Below are 16,792 nucleotides of genomic sequence, written 5' to 3' on the forward strand. Positions count from 1 at the left end.
CCTTCATCATTCAGGAGAAATCAGTGTGAAAGTAAAGGCCATGACAGCGGCATTTAGAGGTTTCATGGTTTCTGTGTCCCGTGCTGCTATTTGCAGCACAACCCTCCCCTTCCAGAGACGGTGGAATCAAAAGGGGGGTGTTAAAAGTCAAAGGCCTCACCGCACTGGGTGATGTATCCGATGCAGCTGTGCACTATGACGGGTATGTCCGTGTCTGTGAGCTGCTGTTGACTCAGGGTGTCCCCGCCGCTGCCCGCAGCGCTCTGGATGGCAGAGCACCAGCCGGCAAAGTCCAGCTTCCTCTCCCCCTCCATGTACAGAGTCCTGGGACCACGGGACCAGAACACCCACCAGGGAGAGAGCCAGGGTGAAGAGGTGAAGGGAGGAGGGTGGGGAAGATAAATAGGAGCACGCGGAGAGAAGGCGGGGCACAGGAAGAGGAAGAGAGAGTGGGAGGGAGAAGAATGTGTGAATAGAGTTTTTTTGTTCCTCGTTTCTAGTTTGTGTCCATATGTCAAGGGGTTGATGTTGTAATTGTACACGACAATATACGAAAATGAAAATATATGTAAAAAGTTTAATTGCGCAGTATGTGATCGTTTATCATAGAGCAGCACCTTCCGTCAGAGACTGATTGTACCAATTTGCAAAACTGAGAGATACAGGAAGTTTAGTAAAGCAGCTGCTATAAGGTTTTACAATGCACAAAACTAACTGCACTTTTTTATTATTTATTTATTGTATTTTAACTTAAGTATGAAAGCTATCTGAGGAAATGTGTGGTGTTACGTCGGTCTTTAAGCTGCAGTGTCACTGTGATTTCCTGTAAAGGATTATGAAATTGATCTATCTATCTATCTATCTATCTATCTATCTATCTATCTATCTATCTATCTATCTATCTATCTATCGTTTGGTTAGAACTCATGCATCGGTGTACAGGCAATGCTTCCAGAAGTGCCGTGATGATTAGCTGAGGGGATGTTTGAACTGACTTTCAACCGCAGTAAAGGTCTTGAGGTCAGAAGGTCAGGAAGTTCCATCCCTTCCAAAAATAAATAGAACTGTGTTCCCTTCCCCTCACCTGCCCCTCTCCACCAGAACCAGCACCTCATTGTCTTGTTGGATTGCTTTAAAAGACAAAAAGAAAGACATTAACCACCAGATTTAGCCCTGTAAACAATTGACATGGTGACTGTTTGTTTGCCTGTAGCCTCAAATGTTCTGGACACCAAAAAATAATCATTTGAAAAAATGATTTACAAAGCACTGACCATTTTTTTTACCATTACATTTTAGTATCATACTATAATTTAGTAAGAGTTTTATCCAAAGCATATTACAGAAAATTAAGACACGGTCGTTCAAGGAGCAGGGAGGGTTGGATGCCTAGATGGAGGTTGGCGACATGGGGGATAGAACCCAGTAGGGGAGTATGGGGGTTTTCAAACTCACAGAGCTCGAGGAGTTTGCGCAGATGGATCTCCTCTCCCTGGCTGTTGTCTAGGTAGGCGTAAAGTGTGGAGCCCACCAGAGCGAACCACCCAACCTTGGGCGTCTGCAAGTTCAACCCATCTTTGTATTTGAGTCGACCAATCCGCTCGAAGCCCAACCTCAGCAGAGGCTCTGCATTGGCTGGGATGAAGGTCTGTTAAAAGGAAAGGAGGGTCGGCCGGGCATCTATTGAATTTTTCTGAGGATACTGAATTGGACGTGTGCGGTAGACTCTTATATCTCTGTATATCCTATGGAACCTCAAGAAGGCCCTGATAAAGATGTGTTTCCCAAGTGAGATATGTTAGTGACACGCGAGTTCACACACACACACACACACACACACACACACACACACACACACACACACACACACACACACACACACACACACACACACACACACACACACACACACACACACAAGGTGGCAGGAACTTAAAGTGAATACATGTACAGTGATACATGGAGGGATACCCTTGCCACCACAATATGCAGCAGCAGCAACATGCAGTTGTACAAGTACACAACCAAACACAAATGTCTTGTTCACTTCCACCACGACTATGATGTGCACGGCCAGGCAGAAAGGCAGCACTTCTCAGAGAATCACTGGCTTCTATTTTTGCTTTTCCTTTCCAGATCAGAGAGTTTAACGGGAGAATCTGCTCCACTGCAACTGTCAAATAGTATTTGAGAACCAGCGGTCTTCCATTTGCCGGTGGCCAGTCGGCAGCTACATGAGATAAACCCTCGGGTAAATGTAAAGAACGCGGTGACGGACGGACAGAGAGCTAGCCCCTGAAGCCTTGATCGCTGCTTACCTTGGCGAGGGACTTGACCCATTCCCTATGACTCTCCGGGTCATCGGTGCCGAACAAATAGAGGCGGTCTGAGTCAGAGTATAGCTCAAAGGTATGGTCGTACCTGAAAGGAGAAGGGGGAGGTGCGGGGAGAGAGACAGACACGGCCAGATGGCCAAGAAGGGAAACAACATCAACAGAAGGAGAAGAGCTTCAATAAAACCCTTCTTTGGCTTGCGCATGAACGGCAGTGAGCATTACCACAGGTGTTGTTGAGATTCACATTGTCATTTATATGTAAATACAGCCCTGATGCTTTCCTGAGCAGCCTGGTTTTACAGGTGTGAATGGCAAATCTTTACTGCGTGTGATGCGTCGCCCTCCCCTTTGTTCACTCCCTCTCTGTATCCATCCCTTCATCCACACAGCCCGTCTTGCCCTCGTCAATGTCTCGCTCCCCGTCACGCAAACACCATCTGAGACGTACCCGTGTTTCTCCGGGGGGCTGACCGCCAGACACACTATCTCGGCTGCCTTCAGCGTCCCGTTGGGGCTGGAGTTCTTGTCGCTCTCGTAGTAACTGAAGCATCCGTCGTTCAGTGTGCACCAGCGACGACTGAACTCTGTGACACACGGGAAAACGCTCGTTAAAGCTATTTGAAAACCCTCTCTGGATAACATTTTGGCCGACGTAACTGATACGGTCATGTTTAATGTCGGTAGTATTTTCGTGTGTGTTTTTTTTTGTAATGAGAATGAGATGGTGACCAAAGTTGGTAATTTCCACTGGATGTATGTGTGGCATATATCTGAGAGTATATATAGATGTGTGTGTGTGTGTGTGTGTGTGTGTGTGTGTGTGTGTGTGTGTGTGTGTGTGTGTGTGTGTGTGTGTGTGTGTGTGTGTGTGTGTGAATATGCGTGTGTACATGCATGTGTAAGCGTGTGTGTGCACATGCGTAACAGGGTGTGCAAGCACATGTGCGTGTGTGTGGGAATGGAAATTAGCATTTCGGACAATTTATTTATTTACCACTGACGGACAGGGCTGTGCAGTGTGTAGGTGTCCTTTGGCCTCCGTGTGCATTCAAATTCAAAAAAACTATATTTGTCCCCAGGGGGCAATTGAGGTGTGTGTCTTTCTGCCTGTGTGTATGGGATGAGCTCACCGTCTCTGCCCTTCTTCTCTGCAATGGCACGTGCCATGGAGCCCGTCTTGTACAGGAAGCCGTTGTGGGAGACGGACGGCGAGGGCGCATAGTGCACCGTCTCCATGGCCCCGCCCACCTCGGAGCGGGGCAGCTCTGCAGGCAAAAGGCTCGGTGAGTGCCCTCGGATTGTGCAAGACAACACCACCAATACCACTACAGACTGTGTCTTCATCACACTAAGCCTCACTTAGAACAAAGTGTTGGGCAACAACAAAGAGGCACGTCAGATTTCACACACCCATTTTCCACATCAATTTTGGATAATTGAGTTGCATGGAAGTATGAAAATACTTCAAATTTTCAACAGGCACTTGAGAAGAAAAGTGAGTGAGTGAGTGAGTGAGTGAGTGAGTGAGTGAGTGAGTGAGTGAGTGAGTGAGTGAGTGAGTGAGTGAGTGAGTGTCTTAACATAGATCCCTCAAGGAAACAAAAGCAAAACACACAAACTAACAGGCAATCAGCTGCACCATCATCCTTGACCTTGACTGATACAAAAGTCGAATACGATACAGAGGAGCAGGATGTGCCCAGGGCTACCTGTGTTGAGGTTGCGACTGAGGAACTCGGCCTGCAGGGGCTGGCCGTGAGCCGTGGCCAGGGAAAACGTCGAGGGGCAGTCGGCAATGCCGGTCGGACCGTTCACATCGGCACCGCAGAACACCAGGCTCAGTGTCTCCAGCACGTCACTGCACTGCACATTGATACACAGCGCCTGGGAGCAGGGAGGGGAGAGAGACATAGAGAGGAGAGAGAGAGCGAGACAGTAGATTAGACTTGTACTCATTCACCGATTCACCGAGGGGGGGGATAACTGTATAACAGCAAGACAATTAAAAACAAAGAATGTTTCAAAAGCTATAAAAGAAAGATAACGGAGATTTGATATAGTTATTTTGTTTGAATTGGAACATCTTTTACAAATGTTGTCTGCTTTTTTTGTCTCTGCTGCTTGCAATGCGCATAAGCTTTGTGTCTCTTCCTTCCCCAAGGCGGCTTCACTGAGCAGTCTTTATTAGAGCTTAGATTGGGTCCAGAAAATCAAGTCCGCACCGGCCCGAGCCCGTGCATGTTCTGTCCGAGCCCGGCCCGACACATTATCTGTAATTATGAGCCCGAACCCGATTTCAACCCGACATTTTTTTTAATCCATGTGTAACTTTGTACACATTTGTTACTTGGGCCTACTCTGCTAAATATATATGTAAGGAATAATGTATAGAACGCCGGTCATTATCGCGAAAATAAGCCCTGACAGGGCGAACAGGACACGCGCGAAGGTGTCTCGCTTCGCCCTGAAGGGGCTTATTTTCGATAACGACCGGCGACGTTCTATACATTATCCCGCTTATTACACGGCTACTTGACAAAACAAAAAATACTTCACATGGTGTGTCTTTTTACAATTTATTCGTTACCAGCATTCGTAGTGTTGATCAGCAGTGAAATAGTCCGCCAAAGATGTTGACGTCGCTTAGCAACCGAAGATGCTGGGGTTGACAAGTTACCGGGCTACTACCCATGCAAGTGAACGAAGCATTCCACGGCATTGAGAAGACCCGTGTAATAAAGGCCTATAATATTTCTGTTTATGGCATAGATTTCTCCTCAGATTAGGCAAATAAAGCAATGATAAAAAAATAAAAAATAAAAACACAAACGCCCAATCAAAGGCCCGGCCCGACCCGGCTCGAGGATATTGGTGGGAAATATCGGCCAGACCCGGCCCACGGGTCGGGCCGATCAATCAAAACCCTAATTGTTTTACATGAATTGGCTAAACAAATGACCACTGTAGCATATTTAAACACAATTCAAATTGTGCTGAGAATTATTTCCATTGGACATTCTGACCGGAGACATTTAGAATTTTCGGTCCTCCTCATTTTTTTCCGGTCAATGGTAATTACCGGACAATGGAAACTCTGGTGTGTGTGTGTGTGTGTGTGTGTGGTGGTGTCAGCATGACAAGAACAGCTTATCAGTTCATAGGAATAGTTCCTCAAAATTTCAGGAACTTGGCAATTGACTGAGCCTATAAATGAAATGTGACTAAACTACATTACTACAAATCCCTCTGTATTTTGGAACAAATTTCCAGTGTGGCAATAGTAACTGTCAAATGCACATTTGTTGGGCAGAACTTGTAATGATACACCGTACAAAAGAATGAGTGAGTGAAAGAGAACACCAGATGGCGGGAGAGAATAGATGAGCTAGTGACATACATGTTTCATTGGTCTAATGTTCGACAAGATGCACCGACTGGGTGATTAGAAAGAGTCATGCTGGGAGCTTCACTGCATGAACATGAAAGATTAAAAAGCAAGGCAAGGGTGATGACAGAGCTGGATAAAATCAGAATTCAGGGGAAGCCAGGATTTTCAGTTTCAGAGACAAAGATTAGAATTTTGCACAGTTCAGTTACCATGGGGACCTGGAGAAAACCTGGTACATAGCAGGTAAACTCTGATACAACTCTGCCCACAGGATCTAGCTGTACCCTAGCTGAGCCAAAGGGTCTAGCGGTACCCAAGCTGAGCGACAGGGTCTAGTGATACCGTAGCTGAGCCGCGGGGTCTAGTGGTACCCTAGCTGAGCCACAGGGTCAAGCGGTACCGTAGCTGAGCCACGGGCCTAGCGGTAACGTAGCCTAGTCGCTTGGTCTAGCGGTGATGTAGCCTGGTCGCTGGGTCTAGCGGCAACGTAGCCTAGGCACTGGGTCTAGCGGCAACGTAGCCTAGGCACTGGGTCTAGCGGCAACGTAGCCTAGGCACTGGGTCTAGCGGCAACGTAGCCTAGGCACTGGGTCTAGCAGTACCGTAGCTGAGCCACGGGCCTAGCGGTAACGTAGCCTAGTCGCTTGGTCTAGCGGTAACGTAGCATAGCCGCTGGGTCTAGCGGTAACGTAGCCTGGTCGCTGGGTCTAGCGGTAACGTGGCCTAGCGGTACCGTAGCAGAGCCACGGGGTCTAAAGGTATGGCAGAGGTGAGTGTTTTGGGGTTTCGGCACGGGGTATATTTTTAACACCCTCTCAATGGCTCACAAAACAGAAAAATACTTATCGACTTTATTAACATTGTTCTGAAATACAATTTGAAGCATGGTCAAAGTATTTGACTGGAAGTTGAAATACTTTGATCATGCATCAAATTGCATGTATATTACAACTTTAAGGGAGAGCCTTTCCATGGTGACATAGTGCAAATGAACGGAAGAGGGCGAGACAAGGCCTTAACCAATAAAAGCATTGGAACAGCAATGGTGATCACATTTTCAGGGTGCAAAAGATTGAAGCCTGTCACAAATGCTCACTATTCCTCCACGGTCACTAGAGTCAGAGCTGTGGGTTGGGTTTAAAGATATCCTGACCGGCTACTTGAAACGCGCCCATAGTGCTGCTGACCTGTGTTTTATCACATCATGTGATGCTTGCTCAGAGCTTTTCAGTCAAACGGAAATGGACGAGGACAATCTCAAAGAATAGACACCAGCCAAAGAGTGGTGCCTGTGTGTCACTGTGGCCAATAACCAAGCACACGCACATATTCTGTCAATAGCTTTTCAGTGTCATTCTGTGCTACACCAATGACCCTTGCCTTGTCATAATCATTTTATACTATAATGACTATGTTATACCGCACATTTGATAATTAAACACTGATAATTGACACACACACACACACACACACACACACACACACACACACACACACACACACACACACACACACACACACACACACACACACACACACACACACACACACACACACACACACTTCTATTTTCAGAGATGAGAAGCTCACAATATGTAGGTCAGATTCAGCTTTGAATAAACCAAAACAATCACAAATAATTCTAGTCACACTATATGAACCCACACAGTCAAACTTGCATTTGGATAGCCCGACTAAACACACAAGGGAAGCTGTTCTCTTTGCGCTACGTGGAGGTAAGTGGCGTGGCTGTTTCGGTGAAAAGCGTTTCTCTACCAATTGGGTGGCATCTCTGCCGAGTGTTGCTGTGCCTTCTGTAAGGTTAGACCAGCTGGGGAGAGAGAGGAGAGCTTTAAACAAGCACTCTGCTTTCATGCAACAAGGCACTTGGACCGGGGTAGAAATACATTAAAAACAACAAAAGGTGGAAAAGAGAGAGAAGGCAGGCAATGAGAACATTTTGAAAAGACGCCATGATGCAGAGGAGGAGTCCATGTTGTTTTGACAGCTGAGGAAAACACGAAACACACACACACACACACACACACACACACACACACACACACACACACACACACACACACACACACACACACACACACACACACACACACACACAGTCGTTTCTCTTCAAACTCGAAACTTGGATGCGATTAGACAATTCCAGAAATGTCCCTCTAGTGCTTAAATCCCTTTCTCCACCTCTCTCCCAGACACACACAACCACTCCTTTATTTCACCACTAAAATGTTGACCACACACACACACACAGACAGGCAGATCGGGTAAGGTTTTAAGTAGCAGCAAACCCTTCCGATGTCTACACACGTAGATATTGTACTAAGGTCATGGACTCTACCAGTGATGTGGAATTCCACCTTTGACTCATAGCCAATCAGCATAAAGTGTGATGAGGAAATATAATTCTCAATTGTTTCAAGACAACTCGCCCTGAAACATCTGCTGCTTATGAGATTGGGAGTAATGTGAAAACACGCAAAGGAAGAATGAGGACACACACACACACACACACCACCCCCCCCCCCCCCCCGAGAGAAAAAGGGAGAGAGAGAAAAGAAGAAGGAGATGGAATCTGGGTGCGTCTCTAAAACTCAGAAACCTATGTCTGGCCATGGTTGTAATGAAGGAGATAATAGCAGGAAAAGGAATAGATGACAAACTGGAAAGACAAGAAGGCATGAAAAGCAGAAAAAAATTCTTGAGACTAATTGTGTTCCATGTGCTTTCAAAGACTGACACACAGATCAGCCCATTCTTTTCTAACACGCACGCACGCACGCACGCACGCACGCACGCACGCACGCACGCACGCACGCACGCACGCACGCACGCACGCACGCACGCACGCACGCACGCACGCACGCACGCACGCACGCACGCACGCACGCACGCACGCACGCACGCACGCACGCACGCACGCACGCACGCACGCACGCACGCACGCACGCACGCACGCACGCACGCACGCACGCACGCACGCACGCACGCACGCACGCACGCACGCACGCACGCACGCACGCACGCACGCACGCACGCACGCACGCACGCACGCACGCACGCACGCACGCACGCACGCACGCACGCACGCACGCACGCACGCACGCACGCACGCACGCACGCACGCACGCACGCACGCACGCACGCACGCACGCACGCACGCACGCACGCACGCACGCACGCACGCACGCACGCACGCACGCACGCACGCACGCACGCACGCACGCACGCACGCACGCACGCACGCACGCACGCACGCACGCACGCACGCACGCACGCACGCACGCACGCACGCACGCACGCACGCACGCACGCACGCACGCACGCACGCACGCACGCACGCACGCACGCACGCACGCACGCACGCACGCACGCACGCACGCACGCACGCACGCACGCACGCACGCACGCACGCACGCACGCACACGCCTCCTATATAAGATCCAGATGAAAAAACATTGGCCTTCCACATGTGTTTCACCGTCTGGTCGTCAAAAAAGTCTGAGGGCTTGACAGGAAAGATGTGAAGAGAGATATGATGAAAGGATGAAAAGCATGTGTATGTACATGTGTGTATGAAGAAAGCAGGAATTGGTGGAAGGTGGTCTGGTCATTCACCGCCACCAACTGGATATTCTGATAGTCAGAAAATCAGACTTCGAGAGAGGATTAAGGACGAAGAAGTGGAAAAAGCCAAGGAGGCAGTGCAGTCAAGCCAGGGGCAGGTAAGCGGAGAAACAGATGTAATAAAGCCTGGAGACTTTAAAATAGAAATGGATGAAAAACAGGCCCATAAAGACGTTACTGCAGCTGCTAAGCAATGCCTGCTCTTTGGAATAAGGACAGCACACCAACTCTCACAAACATATCCAGCATACACAAAAGACAAACAAAAACTAATTAAGAAGAAAACCAATGAAAAGGAAACCTTTTTAATTGCACAATTTCAATATGTGCGTGTATCATTGAGTGCATGTGTGTCTGTGTCTGTCTATCTACTGAACGTCATTAGAAGTGTACGTACCACTGTACAACTAAATGCACAAACAACAGCAAATTTTGTTCTGTCAACTTTGAACTATTACTACACTGATTGCAAAGACAACATTTGACCAGTGGACCAGTTACATAACTCCATTACTGTGGTTCCCACAGATGCTTCCACTTGACACTTTTAGGTCTCTCTCTTCTCAGCTTACCAGCTCTCATGCCATCTTTCAGACACTCACACAATGAAAACAAGTAAAGCAACTGGCAGGCGAGTTATGACCTGCCTGTCGAAAGTAAGAAAAAAAACATAACACATACATAATAAGAAAACAGAAAACAAATTTGAGTCCTGGACCTACTATGATTCATCCGGTGACACACCTTTAAGTGGATAGAAATTGGTATTAAGATTACAATAAAGACCTTCCTCTGACAGATCCAACACATTAAATTGACAAGCTCCCAAAAGCTAATTCCTTCACGTTTCTCTGGGACAAAAAAGATAAGATGCATCTGGACTTGTTATGAGATTAGTTGCAGTCATATATACACTACACATGACGGCAACTAATCGTATTACTAGTCCTCCTCCCTAGGTACAAGTACATTGTACAAGGACATTAGAGGAAAGTCCAAGTACATTGGAGAAAAGCAGAAAAGGGGGCAGATGGAAGATGGACAAGGGGATATCAAATGTCAGGGCATGGTCACACAGTATGAGAGAGAGAGAGCGAGAGAGCGAGAGAGAGAAAGTGAGCGAGAGAGCACCAGGCAGAGCATGAGGAAAAAACAACAAAGCTGTCCATTGAGAGAGGTGAGCGCCTGCACTCCACTCAGCACACTGAGAACACACGGGTGTATACATAGGCACGGACAGACAGGGAGACAGAGAGATAGAGAACATACCTCCTCCCACATCCATTCATATGCATGTTAAGTTTGCAAAATTAAATCTTTTCACTGGGAAGTCACGTAAACCTTCCTCTTTCCAATGGGAACACCAGTAGGGTCTCATCAACAAACAAACAACACAGTCGAAGGCTGTTTGTCCGGCTGGGCTATGGTGAAAATAAATTTATGAGAGACAAGGTCCATAGTCATGCTTTCTTTATGTGCAGCAATAAACCAGTTACAGTACTAGAAACTCATTCACAGAACCACGTTTTCAAGTGCACAGTCCACATTACACCAACCCTTACCTGAGAGTTGGAGTGTTGCCGTCGTTTCAATGTGCTACTCAATTCACACATATGCTCAAAATGAAAAAAACACAGGGGTCCAAAATCATGAAGCATAAGAACTCAGTTGGATTCACTCTGGAAGTGTTGGAGCTTCAGTCACAGAGACACATACACACTGGGAAAAGAGAGAGAGAGGCAACTTTGCTCCACTCTTTCCAGCCAAACAATGGAGCAGGAGGGGGCGGGGGCGAGTCAGAGAACATTCCAAGTGGTTAGTGATGATGTCACATCGGAAGGAGGAAGGAGGAGAAAGGAGGAGGGGCAGGGCAATCTAAACAAACCAGCATGTGCTCCAAATCAAGTGTATTTATGTTGCTCTTTCGCTGAAACATATGCATTTCTTTCACACATTCACTTTTCTGCTATCGCATCGTGACTCCCAGTCTGTTTGACATTCTGTTCACATGCACACACACTCTTTTTTGGAATCTTGTTTACTTTTCTAATCCAACCTGAAAATAAATCATATTCACTAGGAGCGAGGGCTAGACAGACAGACAGACAGACAGAGAGCTAGAGAGGCACAGAGAGGGAGAGAGAGCGATAAGTGACAATGTGATGATGAAGCGATAGCAGAAACAAACACTTGTATTCCCAGTAGAAAAGAAGCTAGGACAAGGGGGGATAGAAAAGGGAATGAGGTGGAAAAAGAGAGTGGGGGGGGGGGGGGGGACGCTGTGACACGCAGTGTGTCTGTCCAGTAGCCCACACAGCTGACTCACACACAGTGGGCTCGGGCCCGGTCGGTCGGACGGGAGGGAAAACGGAACTAGGTGACAAATGCCTAGTGTGACAAAGAGCATGCACCCCCTCACCCGCCCACTCACTAGCTCATGCCTGCCGCTAATGGGACAGAGTGTGTAAACCATCGGCAGTGGTTTGGGGGTAAGTGGGATAAGCATCTCTTGGGTGGCCCCGAGTCTGGATCTGTGATTCCATCACACACATTGTCAGGGATCTGCCGATTCAGCCGTAGCATTCGAATCATTCTCAAAAGTCTGCGTAGTGCTTATGCTCGAGGAGTACTTTAAATATGAATGCCAGATGTCCTGATGACTGGATCAAGAGATGGATAGAAAGCCGGAAGGCGAATGCTAAATGCTCTCATTTAAATGTACGTCAAGTATACCGGTAGTTGTCGATTTTGACACTTGCTAGTAAATGCGCAGGTTCTGAGTATCCGCGACCAACTAATTCAATTAATTCAAGGCCCGGTGAGAATACAGTGCGACCTCAGAGAACAGGTCTCTTAAGTCAGAAGAGGTCAAATGGTTCTTACGTTGTCCAGTTCCCTCTGATTGCCGTACAGCGGGTGGTACTTCCTGTACTTCCCCTGGCGGTACTTGTTGCCGATGAAGCTCCGCCTATCCCTGCTGCAGCTAGAGGGCGCCAGGGCCTCGCTGGGCGGCACGTTGGCGGCCCAGAACGCGTTGACCCGCTCGTTGCCTAGCAACAAGAACAGCTACAACAGGGGATCGTAGGTTTGTTAGAATTATTACAATTAAGAGAATGCACCATATGGCTCACCAACGTGTAAAAGAGATCATCATAGCATCGGAATATTATCTTGGTGTAAATCATCTCAATGTAGGCCTACATCTTGGTTATAACATGCGGCAAAAGGCTATATTAAAAATAGCATGTCAATGTTACATAGCGGAGATCATGTGTTATGGACCTCAAACATGTAGGGGGAAGAGTTTGCAACCTATGCCGCGTTTCCACTGCAGGGTGCGGAACGGATCGGATCGCAATTGGGTGCGGTAGGGAGGGGGCGGTATAGCCCAGCTCAATTCCGAGGTCGCGTTTCCACCGCCGACAGTACCCTTTAAGTTAGGCTGGATGTCGAACGCCGCGGCAGCATCGTAAACAACGTCTTCCTCCCCAAGAATGCAGACGAACGTCTCCACCTCCTTGTTCGCCCAAGCAAGCGTTTTACGCGACATGTTAATTAATTGTAAAGAATAATACCTCGAGGCTACTGTTTGTTTGTTTTTATCCCCACGTCGCCCTGAAGTGATGATTCTGTCGACCAATCAACGGAGGGGGTGTGTAGCTAGAATTTCCCGGGACCCATTCAGGCGTCTCGTCTCGTTTTCCGTACCCCAACGGAGGAGTCCTGAAAACGAGGCCAGAACGGGTACGGCTAAGTCCGGGTCACGCCCACTTTTGGCGGTGGAAACGCGACCCGATCCGCACCTTTGCGATCCGATCCGTTCCGCACCCTGCAGTGGAAACGCGCCACTGGTGTGCATGCGTCCACGGGCTCGGGGAATATACCTGTATGAGATCCTCTGTCCAGACTTTCCGGTCCATTTTCAGACTACGAATTTTAGAGATGCTGGGACCCAGTCCTCTGTGCTCTCCTTTAAAATACACACATGCACAAACAAACAAAGGGTTCACAGCTCCGTTGTGAAGTAGTTGTGAGTTCGAGGAATTTCACAACCAATTGGCACAAAGACAGAGGAATTCCAATCCGCAGGTGTCATTCCTGGCAGGGTCCTCAGTGTACTGCTGCTGCTGCTGCTGCTGCTGCTGCTGCTGCTGCTGCTGCTGCTTCTTTTCTCTCGATTTACTTCTGTCACAGCAAAATTCTATTTCATGTTACGTTTCTCTAACTGCCATTTGTTGGACGTGCCTTTTCCCTAATCCTCCCTGAGGATTATTGTATGTTTGTTGTATGTTATTGCATGTTTATTTCTTAAATAAATTTGACTTATTGTTATAAGTGACAACAAATAAAAAACACCACCAACTTTGTTGTGTGGCAAATAAAGTTTCTATTCTATTCTATAAATTCGGACTCTTTATCCTTAAACAGTTTATACAGAAACGATTGGCGGGGTGCAAATTCCCACCACACTTCCTATGAACCATTTTAAGAAAGAGAAACCAACCGATCACCAAGACCTCAGTATCCCTAGCACTACTACTATATAGTAATCTAATGTCTGATTCGTGAGATTCCCCATCAACTTTTACTTCACAATTACACATGACACGTACCTGCGCAGCGTTTGCAGACCACCACACACAGGTTGATGGACGCCCAGTCGGGACCGGCCACGCCGCAGTCGGCACAGCATCCGTTGCTAGGCTCCGCCCAGATCCGCTCAGCCACCTCGCTATTGGACAGGGCCTCCCCTATGGCGGTGCGCATGGCCTCGATCCACTGCTCCTTGAGCTGCTCTGACTCCACCGTGAAGCTGTTGGAAGGCGGAGAAGAGTAAGCGTAAGCACTGGCGTTGCAGGGGAGACCCGCCAGACACGGGCCTTGCCCGGAAGAGTGAGTATTGTAAGTGAGGCAGCCCAAACACGATGAGACATCGCTGTTAATCTGCTGTCCTTTTGGTAGAGATAAGGGAGGGTTCAGGAAGTGGAACCCGAAACCAACACTCCATTAATAGTGGCGTGATGCAGACCTTTGTGTCAAAATCCTTCCTTATCCATCACGCAGGCTGGGTAATGCGCGAGCACACAAACACACACACAAACACACACACACACACACACACACACTTAGATGTTGTTAAATGCAGAGACAAGACAAAAACACACACAAATATACATGCACCCTGTGACTTTTCTGTGGCCAAAGACCCTTTCAGCTATTCCCATCCTGTCAAGCTGAGCTCTCTCACAACCAAAGCAGCAGGGAGCAGCAGACCAGAAGAAAACACACACGCACGCACCCGCACACACACTTCTCCTTATAGTATCTAGATGAGCTCTCCCTTACGGGCAGAAGACCCAGTTGCCAAAAATTGTCCAGTCGGAGCATTGAGCTAAAATGCTGAGACTGAACTTGCATTATTGGATCAAAACCCCCCCGCCCTGCAAAAGGCAAATTAACAATACATTTTAAACTAGCATTTTATGAGGCGTCTCTGTGATACAGTGCCAACACATTTCCCCCTACGTGTCAAGTGTGGCGTTTGAGCAGGTGTGTGCGTACCAGAATATGCGGTAGGGCGTGGTGAGGTCGAAGCTACGCCGGTCGGTGTCCTTAACGTTCCCCACGTTCATGTCTATGGACGTTATGCCCATTCCTATGTGGTAGTCCTGCAGGAACGCCGTCCAGGGAATAGGAGCGTTTAAAAAGGAACACAGGTAGTTAAGAATCCAAACAATTATATCATTTTTATTTAAAAGTGTTTCGATGTTTGTGCCTAGTCTTCTAAAGAATTGCACATATGGAAACTAGATGAGCAATGTGTATTTAAACGTTTCCACATTTTTTGCAATACAAAGTCGTTTCTCATCCTAAAACTGAATGCGAAATGTATGACGGCACTGTATTAAACACCCATGAAAACTGACTTTCGATATATGTAAATTAGCAGCAACGCATCACAAAAAACAGACTCTGGCAAAACTATTATTGAAGTATTATATGTAAACACAGACAATGTCCTTTGTTTTGACGCACACACCTCAATGTTCTTGTAGAGGAAGACTTTATCAGAGGCCACGACAGTGAAGAGTTTGGAGCGTAAGCCTCTGAGTTCCAGGTAGCCCTTATAGCACTCAGTGGTCACAGGTGAGCCTGTGCTGATAGTGCTAATGCGACGGCGCCCCCTGGTGCAGTCAAGCAGATCAGCAACCCAGTCGTTCCTCTCAACTGGACACGGGGGAACACACGCACAAATGTAACATTTAAATAGGTACAGCCATGTTCACACACACACACACACACACACACACACACACACACACACACACACACACACACACACACACACACACACACACACACACACACACACACACACACACACACACACACACACACACACACTAAAATGATGCTCGAAAGACAGTTTCCGCTTCAGTAAAGAATGGCAGTCAAGCAGGGAAATGTGGAAATGTGCACACACATACACACACACACACAGACAAAGGTATTAAAGACTCACTAACCTTCATTCTCTGCCCGGAACAGGAAGGTGCGGTTGTTGGTGACCACCTCAAACTTGAGCTCTCCCACACACATGACGTTTGTGATGGCAGCTGTTGCAATCATCCTCTTGGAGTACACCTCCTTCATCCACAAACACGGACACGCACACACAAGGAGATAGTGTTGAGTGTGTGTGTTCTGTGATGCAGATGTGAGGAGAATACTCTGCGTTTCCAAGTGCCATCACCTTCTCATTGTCAAAGTATCTCAAGTAGTCCACATCAAGTTTGACCCATCGTCTCTGGTAATAGAGGGCCCTGCGTGTGGGCACACAAACAATTCAATTCAATTAAATTCATTGACACACCTCAATTACACTGCAGGCTTAAATTATATCAGTTATTGTCATCAAATATTTTATTATTTATTCTTGTACATTGTGTTGTAGTGTTTGAGTAGCCTTGCTCCGCCCTCCTACGTACTTCCGCTCAATTTTAATTTCCCTTCAGTACTACGTCTGGCTTTGCGGTATATTCGCGGGTTTTCTCCGGCCAAATTTTGCCGGTCCAATCAGCAAACAGAGGCTGACAACATTGACGTTGAGGTCGTGCGCTAGTTTGAGTTGTAGTCAAACGTTAGCGATTGGTTATGGCAGATCCAGAGTGGCACTGGGCAGATCCAATATAGTTTTAAACTCCAACCCGCCATCAAGTGAGTTAGTGTTTATCAATGGAGAGAGGCCAGACTCTCTGTGCAATGAAGTACGAGCGTCTGGTAGGGCCAGGCTAGTGTTTGAGTGTTTCGCCAGACCAATTTGGCATCGCATTTCAAACCTCTCGGTATTTTTTTTATATTTCCTCTGGATGCATTTTAATAACCAATCAGAGCAATGAAACGTGTGACACATCAGAGCCAG

The 16,792-nt window shown here is 47.4% G+C and overlaps 1 protein-coding gene and 1 long non-coding RNA gene across 6 annotated transcripts in view; one reads left to right on the forward strand and one right to left on the reverse strand.

Moving 5' to 3' along the window:
- Positions 1-16,792, reverse strand: part of LOC132474821 (arf-GAP with Rho-GAP domain, ANK repeat and PH domain-containing protein 1-like) — a 36,613-nt gene that overhangs the window by 13,703 nt on the left and 6,118 nt on the right. For all 5 annotated transcript variants that reach the window (XM_060075692.1, XM_060075691.1, XM_060075689.1 and 2 more), the window contains exons 6-19: positions 16,124-16,193; positions 15,897-16,017; positions 15,410-15,597; positions 14,932-15,038; positions 13,983-14,182; positions 13,254-13,339; positions 12,253-12,435; positions 4,046-4,220; positions 3,467-3,601; positions 2,785-2,920; positions 2,319-2,421; positions 1,456-1,648; positions 1,085-1,130; positions 161-324 (exon numbers count right to left, since the gene is read on the reverse strand). In XM_060075692.1, coding sequence (XP_059931675.1) covers positions 161-324; positions 1,085-1,130; positions 1,456-1,648; positions 2,319-2,421; positions 2,785-2,920; positions 3,467-3,601; positions 4,046-4,220; positions 12,253-12,435; positions 13,254-13,339; positions 13,983-14,182; positions 14,932-15,038; positions 15,410-15,597; positions 15,897-16,017; positions 16,124-16,193 — 1,907 coding nt within the window. The remainder of the gene's footprint in view (positions 1-160; positions 325-1,084; positions 1,131-1,455; positions 1,649-2,318; positions 2,422-2,784; positions 2,921-3,466; positions 3,602-4,045; positions 4,221-12,252; positions 12,436-13,253; positions 13,340-13,982; positions 14,183-14,931; positions 15,039-15,409; positions 15,598-15,896; positions 16,018-16,123; positions 16,194-16,792) is intronic.
- Positions 6,477-7,286, forward strand: LOC132474840 (uncharacterized). Its single transcript, XR_009529744.1, has 2 exons — positions 6,477-6,611; positions 6,687-7,286. It is a non-coding gene; the product is annotated as an uncharacterized LOC132474840 (long non-coding RNA).

Source organism: Gadus macrocephalus, chromosome 16 (assembly GCF_031168955.1).
Source record: "Gadus macrocephalus chromosome 16, ASM3116895v1".
Classification (NCBI taxonomy): Eukaryota; Metazoa; Chordata; class Actinopteri; order Gadiformes; family Gadidae; genus Gadus; species Gadus macrocephalus.